The 11,306-nt window shown below is 32.5% G+C and overlaps 1 protein-coding gene across 1 annotated transcript; it reads right to left on the reverse strand.

Moving 5' to 3' along the window:
• Positions 1-140: 140 nt before the first annotated feature.
• Positions 141-7,823, reverse strand: LOC111001479 (U1 small nuclear ribonucleoprotein 70 kDa). The gene is made up of 9 exons (XM_022271395.2): positions 7,423-7,823; positions 6,813-6,995; positions 6,494-6,556; positions 6,146-6,227; positions 3,459-3,560; positions 2,733-2,885; positions 2,382-2,484; positions 1,700-1,869; positions 141-875 (listed from the first exon to the last, which is right to left on the reverse strand). Exons 1-9 carry the CDS (start codon positions 7,564-7,566, stop codon positions 769-771), a joined length of 1,107 nt encoding a protein of 368 aa, XP_022127087.1. The 5' UTR covers positions 7,567-7,823; the 3' UTR covers positions 141-768.
• Between the last annotated feature and the right edge of the window lie 3,483 nt (positions 7,824-11,306).

The raw sequence follows: 11,306 nt of genomic DNA on the forward strand, positions 1-11,306 counted from the left end.
AGACTAAATCTGATGTTTTTCAAATTATATCATTATTACGGTTATTGTTTCAGTTGTTCATAACCGACTAATAGCGATTTATTATTAACCTTATTTACCGCTAATGGAGGATTTAGAATAATAGGTAGAAAAAAAAACAGTTAAATCTTTTCCATTTATTATTGTATTACAATCATTGTATTGCTTGAGGTTCATTATTAGTACATGACTCAGGGAAGAACAAGGGCTTACATTAAATTCATAAACTTTACCATACATACAAAAAGATTTAATACAATTGTATGAATTCTCATCGTATGGTTTTCTACCTAGGTAAATTTAAAAACAATTTGAACACAATATATCAAGTTAGGGTAAGCGCCATCTAGTGACGGGAAAAATATAAATTGGAAATCATTTTTCCTCCAAGGATAAGAATTTTACAGTGAACAGTATTGCTGTGTAGTATTTTAAGCACGACAATCTAAGCGAAACGAAATTAAAAAGTCATCAAAAGTCTATTTTAAAGCAATCAAATTTAAAGCTTGTGATCGAGTGCCAGCAAACCATTTTCTATATGAAGTTTGACAGTGCTAAGACAAGATTTTGACTTGATTATTTATTTATATATACGTATTAATTAATATCCATCCGGGGAGAGGTCAATGACCTTGTTCAAAGTACATTGACCAATCCCTAATATCTCTTGTGGACAAGGTTCATTATATCTATGTTTGATGACTTTTAACGTGATAGTGACCTTAGGAAAAGGAAGTTTGTGTAATTAGCCTAATAATAATCGTCTCCATTGGCATCTTCAGGATTATATTTATTCTCGTCTTCTGGCTCCTGCTTGATCTGCATATCCAGAGGTGGCAGCGAGAACTCTGGATAATCTGAAATATGAAATTTTGACAATAAATAAAAATAGAGGAGCCACTTTACTTTGTAGGTAAAACTTATAACAAAGTTCCATCAGGAGATACATAAGCAATGGTCGTAGAAAACTCTCTAACCTTGTATTAAAACCAATTATACTCTCCACTCACATAAGAGAACATTGGAACATTTATTTTTAATGGAAGACAATTTTGAAGTGAAACTTCTTTAGAATCGTTGTGATTTCAAACCGGATGCAACGGAAAAGCGACAGTAAAAAGAGACAGAAACATTAATTCATATGATTTAACGTGGGAGAAAATGAGATAGATAAACTTCTTTAGAATCGTCGTGATTTCAAACCGGATGCAGCGGTAAAGAGAGACAGAAACATCAATTCATAAGATTTATTGTAACGTGGGAGAAAATGGGATAGGAGGCATTATACAGAGTCTTTTTACTGCCGCTTTTTAATTTTATCGAATGTCAAGCTTTCGATATTTTAGATTTTGCCAATTTAAAAATTGATATTAAATCTATAAATTACAATTTATCATTAAAATATACGGTTTTAAAGAAAAGTTTATTACATTTAGATAGTGAAAAAAGTCTAATTTATATATGATTAATTATAAAAATTTTGTGTTTGAAGGTTTCACTTCTACCACGTGTGAATTACACACATGTTTTTTTGAAACTAAGTCTTGACTCTTAGATCAAAAAATCCACATGTGACATGTCCCTAACCTACATGTCTATAATGATCAATGAAACAGATTCAATCTGAAGCCAAGGCTTCGAAATATTATTCTATAAAGAAATCTCTTCATAAGTCACAAACCGTCCTGAGGCTCCTCCTTGATCTTAATATCCTCCGGCTTAACCTTCGTCTCCTTCCTGTCCCTGTCTCTCCTTCTCCTCCTGTCCTTATCTTTATCCTTGTCCTTGTCTTTGTCCCGGTCGCGGCGTTCGCGGCGCCGTTCGGAACGAGAGCGAGAACGGCGACGGCGTCTGAAAAGCATTCATTTTAATTAAATATATTAATATTTAAAGGATACCAAGGATTTGTGCGAAATTTGTAAATGTATGTTTGCCAAAAATTTTTTTTGGTAAGAGTCATTACAATAATCCTATTTGATTTATACCAAATATATTCCAACACAGTCCAAATTTCCTCAAAATCAGGTGCCTGAACTTTGTATATTATTTTTATTTTAGCAAATACTACTTGTGTTAATTTACAAAGAAATATACATGTAACTACTCAAATCGCAATGAAAGCAGATTTTAAAAGCTTTAGGCAATTGAAAATGAAAGTTTTAAACCACAAAATATTCTATTTCATATTTTTTAAATAAATAAATTAAAGTAAAATCAAAATTTATTTAAGTAGGGAGCTAGGGCTTCTTACTTAAATAAATTAAGATTTTTATAACAGGGCTCCTTTCTTGAATTGGAAATACTTCAAAGGGCAGCTGGTTCCACACATTGGTCTCAAATTAAAGCAACATAAGCTTACTAACCTCTCAGCCGGTTGTTCTTCCTCTCTCTTTTCTCTTTCCCGTCGTCGAGTACGAGACGTAGACCTTCGACGAGAACGAGATCTTGTCCTACGACGGGCAGGACCTAAAATTATAATAAATTATTAAGAAAACATATAACAATAAATAAAAAAAATAAAATAATACATTAAAAAAAATAATAATACTTTCAATTTAGATTTTTCAGAAAGAGCTGAAACTGCTCCAAGTACTTGCTATAAGATCTCTTATTTATGGATTGGTGTGGAGAAACTTTGTAGAGTGTGTCTGACATTTAGTAATTTCCACACCAAAAACACACTAATACACCAAAAATACGAGACAACTACTCACGTTCCCGCTCTCTATTGGCTCGCTCGTCCCTCTCCCTGTCTCTGTCGCGCTGCTCCAGGCGGTATCTCTCCCTCTCTCTTTCGTTGTCCTCCCGGCCCGAGTGCTTTATATTCACGTCATTGCCACCGCGTCTCGTTCCGCCAAGTCCTCCACCTAAAATCATCATTTTCCATCATATTAATTATATGATTTATTTACCAGCACTTTTATAAGAATAGGGCCGGTGGTATGTGGTCGACCAAATGGTCTACCTTTTTAATAAAAATAATGTTATTTGGTATACAACTGCCGTCTTGGGACAGGGTATGTAGGTTTCAACAGATGTGGGATTCATTAATTTTAAAATTTGTGATTTTAATGTATTGTACTAACATAGCTATTAAGTAAATTGTTACTAACAAATAATTATGGAACCTTGTTTTCTGATAATAAATGAATATTATTATTATTCTTATTATTAAACCTGGATTGAGGATCTTGCTTCCCTAACTGACACTTCTGCCAAAGGTTCTGATTACCAACTCAACCATAAAAAAATCAAAGGTTCGTGCACGTTGATACAAGTTAACGTACAATCTTTCCGTCTCTTTCTCTCTGCAAATTTGAACTGTTGGACGCCGATGGGTACGAATTAACGCATTGTTTTGTTGTGTAGATTCTTTCGTTCGAATTACCAAGTGCTTAAAAATGTATTGATTTTGTTCGACATATAGAGTTAGAACTTACCAAGCCTTCTCGGGAGCCATCCTTTAACGGTGCGAGCTCTCTCCACATCGACAAGAACCCGTTTTCCATCAATCTTCTTTCCGTCCGCGTGTTTGTAGGCCGCTGTAAGGTAATTATTGTTAGCGAATAAAATACAGCTAGTTTTATTACGAAATGTAACAAGCTACTCAGACAATACGTTATTAATCACAGTTATGTTGTCGGGTTTACATATTTTTTGATAATTGTATTTCCTTTTAACTTGCAAATTTTAGTTGGTACTTTTACTACAAATTATTTTGATTTTAAATTCAATATAATTTGGTAATGTAACTTTCATGTCTCATTTTTCCACACTGCAAAGGGATTTATCGATTATGTGTTCGACTTATCACAATGCAGTGCGAAGTTTAAACACAATTGTGATTTGTATCGGACTGCCTGATTAGCTGCTGCTATATTTCGTAATAGTCCTACTTGTCTTTTCTTGCGTGCCTCTTAATGATGTATTTAACTAAACACCGAGATGAGCAGGATAAAGGTCTTCCAAAGGCACAAAATAAATTAAAATATGCCGAATATTTTTGGCAATTTTCTGTGTATTGTATATAAAATATCGCCAAAAGAGGCACACAAGAGAACTGTGCGTATGAAACTGTAATACACATCGAAACCTAAGCTAGCTTAGCCGATTTGACAAAAATGCAAATTTATCGATGAGATAATTACAATGTTTTTATCGAAACATCAAATCGACCATTCTAGCTTGCTGGTTAGCTGAAAAAGAAAAAAAAATGCAATAAAATCGCAACAGACATACCTACCGACCAAGCCGTATCGAAAATACCTACCTTAAATTTTTTACGAGTACCCACATTAACATTTTACTTACTTTAATATAAAAAATTCCGTTCGCGGCGTGTGAACCATTACCTGGTGCGCTACTACTTACGTTTCCATTGCGCATTTAATTAAATGAATTTAATAATATTTAATAAAAACCCATACTTAGCCTTTCAGTGTTCATTATTCCCAATTGATTTGCTGATTGGCGTAAGTTATGTTCGGAAAATTAACCAATGTTGACATACCAACTATTTTAAATTTGATAAAATAAGGCAAGGTTTCACGACGACTGAACTTATTACAAAAATCATTTGAATACGCCTACACTTTTAAATTTGGAATCTTCAATCTTACCGTACCTACGGGGTCCGATATTGAACTACCCTCATTTTTAAGAACATTATTTGTGAATTGTATCTTGTAGCGTAACGATAGAATCGTGTTTTCTTACCGTGCCTATTGAAATCAAATTACCTTAACACTTATTAAAAACTACCCTCACACACTTTATATATTATATTGTGTCAAATATGTCAGGTAATTGTCACCAAAGTTGCTAATATATAATTCCTACTTAATTGCTGGTTGACATAGGGCCAAATTATGAATTTCTTAGTTAAAATACGTTGTATGTTGGCGTCTTACCACATACAAACCTAATAACTGGGCCGGAATCGAGTAGCATTGGTCAAAACGGCTGGGTCTGTGGTGCGAATAGAGAAAACGACTCATTAATCATGTCATCATACAGCCCAAAGCTGTAGTACCATCTTGGAATTGATCTCTACTCACTTTTCTATGTGAAAATTATTTAAGTGATTAGCATAGCTATAAAGAAATCTACCGACATGCAATTACAGCTTGTTATATATCTGCACCCGAGGTGTCCTATTTTGAAACCAAATTAGATTGTATATTGGCCTATTATTTAATTAAAATCATTGTTTCAATAATACATTATACCCTTTTAACTACAATAAATATTTATGAATGACTTAGGTACAATATTTATTTGATGTTTAATTAATTAATTGCTGGATTTTTGAATAAAATTATTATGGATTGTTAGGTATAGTTTTGTATGGTGTTTAAATTTAGTTAAATGCGTTGTAGCATGGCGAGGTTACTTAAGTTTTCATTTCACAGTTGAAAGTGCGACTTACAAATGAGTTACTATTTCAGTAGTTTCAGTCAATGTGGTACATTCATATTATAACATAAATAACTTAATTTAACCCAACTAGAATGTTCTAGTCTACAATTAAAATCAAATTTAAAGAAAAATTAAGCAACTGTCACCCGTACCAGGCATAACTCTAGTTTGGGCTTTTTTTGTTTACTTCTACAATTTCGATATGTTAATTGAAAGCATTGGTGGTATAATTGATAAGGCCAAAACTGGATTATTTTATAAATCAATGGTAATGTTGCACAAGTGTGGGTCTAATATTTGTAAGATCTCACAATAACAATTCCAAGAAGGGTTTACAGCATATTTTGCTAAATAAGTTAAATATTTTTTTAAAGCTGTAGATACTTTTTGACTGTGTTATATTCTTTAAAAGTTATGGTAGGAAAAGGTGCATACAAAAAATTGGACTATTATTTTCTTTGAAATTCATTCCTGATAATATTTATTTTTGCCCACTATTAAGTTTTGAAATAGTAAAAATATAGTATCATTCTTGTATCAATTACTGAATAATAAGAACAATCAAGTATTGTTGTATCAACATAAAAAAATTCATGGTTTAAAAAAAAATTAGTTCAGCTTCTTACAAATTTGCTGAGTATTTTCTTAAGGTTACACACACAGTTAAAAAGCATCAACTGTATATAAAATATAAATTTAAAAAACTCACAGTGCATATCCCGTTCATGTTCATACTCGATGAAGGCATAACCACGTGGCTTACCATCTTCTTTATTGAATACAAGGTGGATCTGAAAATTTAAAAAATCAATTTGCAATCATTTGATTATACCATGAATAAATAACTTCATATAGTTAAAAAACAGTTATTTAATTAACTTAGTCAACTCAGCTATTTGTTGTAGATTGGGTTTCAGTTGAGAGATAATCCAAAGAATTAATTTCTTGTTAGATGAATTAAGATAAACACTAGCTAGTTAAAAACAGGTATAAAATGACAACATATTAACCTGTATGATTGTTTTGCTTTAGTTTACAATTAAAACTAGTTATTTACCTTTTTAATTGGCCCATAACCTTCAAACTCTCTCCTAAGTTTTGATTCTGATGTATCATAGTTCTGAAAAGGAAAGTTGATTACAAAATTAAGGCAATATGCCTAAGATGAATACTGTTAGTAAATTAATGAGATTAAAGTAAATATGAAAATGATGTTTCCATATTTGACTCACATTTTTATTAAAAAAAATACAGAACAAATAAACGACAACAACATTTTAGTTAAAATGATCTTTTGTGCTAAGGCTAACAAAAACAGATTCATAGTTTTTTATTGTTATTGCAGTTTTTAGAAGCCAAAATGTATGTAATCTTACAACTCTAGCCACAAACAGGGTTTTGAAAGGATCACCCGTGGCCCTAGCGTTGATACTAGGATCCCACAAAGCTATCTCCTGCTCTAATTTATAGGCTGTCTGCTCTGCTCTTTCACGACGTCGTCTTTCGATGCGCTCCTCACGTGTCTCAACACGAGTTGGTGGAGGCGTTTCTGATGGGTTCTAGAAGGGAATGTACAAGGTATTTTTTAATATGTACTTGTATATATAACCTAAAGATAGGTGCATTGATATGCACCAAAATAAATGCATTAAATTGATATTTAAATGATTCCTTTTTCTAGACAGACTTGACTATTTGTATCATGTTTATGAGTTGATAAAGAATCAGGGAAAGGATTTGAGTCAAACAGTCATACATTTATAATATATAGAACATACTTTATTATTGTTCATACTGTTTTTAAGTCAAGAACAGTTTATGATGAATACCTGTGTGTATGAAATATATACCATGTTCATACATACAGACCAGTATTTGAAAGTCTAAATTGAGCCCAGTAATATTTATTATACACATTCATAACATGAAGGTAAAGATTTGATGGCCTATTATTCTTGTATAATAATAGAAAGTTTGGAAACTAACCTCAAATATATTAAGAAAAGCGCCGACTCCATCGTAACCTTTCTGTTTTTTTTCGTGTGGTAATTTTGCGGCCGGCGGCAAGTATGGAATGGGATCCCTTGCCGCAAATAGCGCGAGTAAATTTGGTGGCAAAAACTGCGTCATTGTGCCTCCATGCGATGAATTGAATATATTAACACGGTCACGGATTACTTAATAATCAGCAGAACTTAGTAACAAAATCATTGAAATTATTAATTGTTTATCTGTACACACTTGACTACACTAATGAATTAACGCGTAGCACGACTTAGATCAAATAAAAACAATGAACAATCAATGGAATCTTGGTGGTCCTTCCTCAGCCATTTTGTTTTATTTAAGTAGAGTAGCGTCGCCACTCGCCCGTCGCAGCATGAAAATTAAAATACAAAGTCAATTGCCAAATTACAATCATAGATCGTAGACGTTAACTTTTTTCCATAACATAGACTAAAAATAAAAAATTACGTTGTTGGGTAAAATTTTGTGTTTGAATATTCCATCTCCGATACTTTTTACAATACATATTTCTATAATTTCAGTATCACTTAAAAAATCATATGCCAAAGTCATAAATCCTAAAGCGGCATCCGAATGAACAAAAGACAAAGGTTAGTAAGAAAAATAAAATATTGTCATGTTTAATTAATCTCAGTCATCGTACCATAACTACAATAAAACCTATAATAGTACCAATAATAAAAATTATGAAAAGAGTCACAATAATTGCACAAAAATGTCTTCCTAAACAGCTATTTTCCCCGTGAATCGGGCCTCGCACTCTAAACGCATTCATGAATGCTGGTCCTGTGGGCTTTGGAAAGCCTTTGTCCATATTACTTTCGACCACCGACTTTCACAATGTATGTTATGTCTGGAATTTAAACATAATTATGAATAATTGATAACACATTATTAAAAAAAATAAAATTATAACCTTTTCCTCTAACTTCAAAAAGAATATCTATTGTATAAATTAGTTTCTAGTGAGAAAATGAATATAATAGGACTTAAGAAATGATAGAAGAAAACAAAAACCTTTTATTTTGTATTTAATGCAATTGACTCAAAAATTTCGCTAAAAGAATTACAAATGCAAACATGGAACCACTCAGGCCAAAAAAGACGAGCCACCAAACACCGTTTTTAAGAAAAATTTTTGATTTTCTTCTGACTCGATATTTATGGGAAGTTGTCGCTTGTTGACTTTCTTTTGGGGCTATAAAGTTTAAAACATCATTAATGTAAATGGTATGTAAGCGGCGAATTATCTACAGAACGGCACGATCGTTCTATTTTTCTTTCCTTGCGTGTTACATTTTTATATGACGGTAAGTAAAAGTGCTCAATTATTTTCGGCATCATTACTTATCATGTATAAGTAGTTCAAAATATAGTCAAGTTATTTCAATAATAACTAGGAAAGATAATCTTTTGTTGCGTTTTCGCGTTTTTGCGAGTTCGCACAGTAAGAAAAAACTTAAACCAAAAACATCTATGATCCGTCTGTAACTTGATTTGTAAGAAAGTTCTTTATCGTGACCATCTGAGAGAAAATACAGTGAAAATACTCGAGTGATCTCGCGAGCGTCTGCAGCCGTCTTAAGAATCAGAAATTTTACTTACAGAAATTAATCATATTTGTTGTATTTTCTTCAGGCACACTAAAAAGATTTTTTTATTATTCAAACATATGACATAACTTTTACTCCTTTGGCTCATGACCAAACTTAGATATTTATCTAAAAAATATTCCTGCAAGGCTTGTCTATGGTAAAAAAATTACTGTTATAGGTATTTCTATATCAGCGGGAAGTTTTAATTACAATACATAATTATAAATTAGCAGCAACATTTTTGATACATGTTTCTTGTATTTAATTAATGTTTTCAGTCATGAGGATTTCTTACGAAGTTTTAAGTCCCGTAATATTTAACGACTAAGGGCGCGCGCGGGCGGCGTAGGAGTGGCGCACGAACAAAAATGCGAGCGCGAGCTGCACATTCGCCATATGTGGACGCACCCTTACATATACCGTATATACCACTCCCAGATATATTATAAGATAACTAAAAAACACATACTTACTGGACAGGACTCGGTTTTATTTCGCATTCTTTCATTAGATTAACAATCGTCGACCCATAATATTAAAATTCTGTTTGACACGTGACAGAGATATTTTGGTAGGTACGCTGACAATTTTTATTCTTCTATGAAATGCCAAAGAGGTAATTTCTTGCAAATTATAACTATAAATTATTTTGTATTTTGATAAACAACTGATTGGCTGTTTATAAAGACAATTACAGTAAATAGACAAGTCTAATTACAAATTTTGACCATGTATGTCAGAAGCTGTATCAAAATAACAAACTTTTACATAATAATTTAAAATTAGATGGCGCTTTAAAAATGTTTCCTACGGCATGATGCCTAGGCGAGGTTGCCAATCTTTGATTAGCGACTATCAAGACATGCAAGTTCGGCAACGCCGCAAATGTACAAGACGCGACACAAACACATATTATTCAACGCAAAAGAGACCCGAGTCCCAACGATGACGTATCACGTAGGTATTTGGTAATAAAATGGTGATCATATTATTATCAAAATTAAAAATACCATTATAAGAATTAAATTACTTTTAATACTTTAAGATCTTCGGTTGAAATAACAATATTAAGTATTAAATTGATATATATTTTGGGAATTGATAGGAAAACTAGATTTGGACTATATTTTTTAATTCGTTAATAACATAGTTTTCTTAGATAGATCATAGATCTTTGGTTGACATAGAAATTTAATTGTCTTTAGTGATACACATAAAAAAAAACTTAAGGTAAAGGAGTAGCACTCGATGTATTTAATTATTTTGATCCGAAATATGAAATTTTTAAATCCTTATTTACTATTCAGTTTATTTTCGGACATGAGGCTGACGAGTGGCGGAGAGTTTATTGCCAGTTCTTCTCTTCCGTTCTCTATTTGATCTTTTCTCTTCTTGATTTGAGAACTGGCAGTAAATGTAAAAATGTAAAATGTGTTACCTACATGAATATATGATTTTTGACTTAATACCACCTCGGGTAGATCTCAGAAAGCGGCATTATAGAACACTGTCTAGATTAGTCTATTACTCTCCGTTGTAGCATATTCGTCCCACTGGAGGAAAATATGTACTTTTTAACGAATAACAATGTTGTTTCTAATGAGAGTTCACAGTTACCCTTTGTATCGGTTAAGCACTGTATAATATCTTATCTAAAACCTTTGAAACTGATAAGTGGTTTCAAGTTTACAAAGAATGCCTTAGGTTCCAGGAATATTGCAGCGAGATATATTATCAGCTGACCCGAGAAATTTGTTTTATAAATTACTTCTTTTTATCGACCATTGAGAGTATTATTATAAATAATACAGACTGAGAACTGTAACCGTTTCGGGATTTGTCAACCTAATAGGCAAGTAGGTGATTGGCATCATGTGCCTGAAAAGTGTCGACTTTTTAGGTCTAATGCTAGTTTCCCCACGATTTTTTCCACTCTTCGAGCGAATGTTAAATGCGCACATAGGAACAAAGTGCGTTGGTGCATAGCCGGCGATCGATCCTACGACCTCAGGGATGTGAGTCGCATGCTGTAGCCACTAGGCCATCCTGCTCTTCAATAATGAGATTTTTATTACAGTACAAATATCGCTCAACGTCTGAACGTCAAAACTTATTAATTCGTATTGAAAGTATTCAAAGATATATTGACACCTTGCATTGTACAGTGGAATTACTATGAAGTAGAAAAACATTTGGAGTATAAAACCCTTTAAGAGGTTAAAAAATAGTTTTTTTTATATAATAGCC

The sequence above is a fragment of the Pieris rapae genome, chromosome 22, assembly GCF_905147795.1.
Source record: "Pieris rapae chromosome 22, ilPieRapa1.1, whole genome shotgun sequence".
NCBI lineage: Eukaryota > Metazoa > Arthropoda > Insecta > Lepidoptera > Pieridae > Pieris > Pieris rapae.

Excerpts from the sequence above, each read along its gene's own strand:
- LOC111001479 (XM_022271395.2), bottom strand. The coding sequence starts at position 7,566 with ATGACGCAGTTTTTGCCACCAAATTTACTCGCGCTATTTGCGGCAAGG. Across the intron at positions 6,996-7,422 it reads CTTTTCTTAATATATTTGAG|AACCCATCAGAAACGCCTCC; the intron begins GTTAGTTTCCAA and ends ATTCCCTTCTAG. Across the intron at positions 1,870-2,381 it reads GAAGAACAACCGGCTGAGAG|ACGCCGTCGCCGTTCTCGCT; the intron begins GTTAGTAAGCTT and ends AATGCTTTTCAG.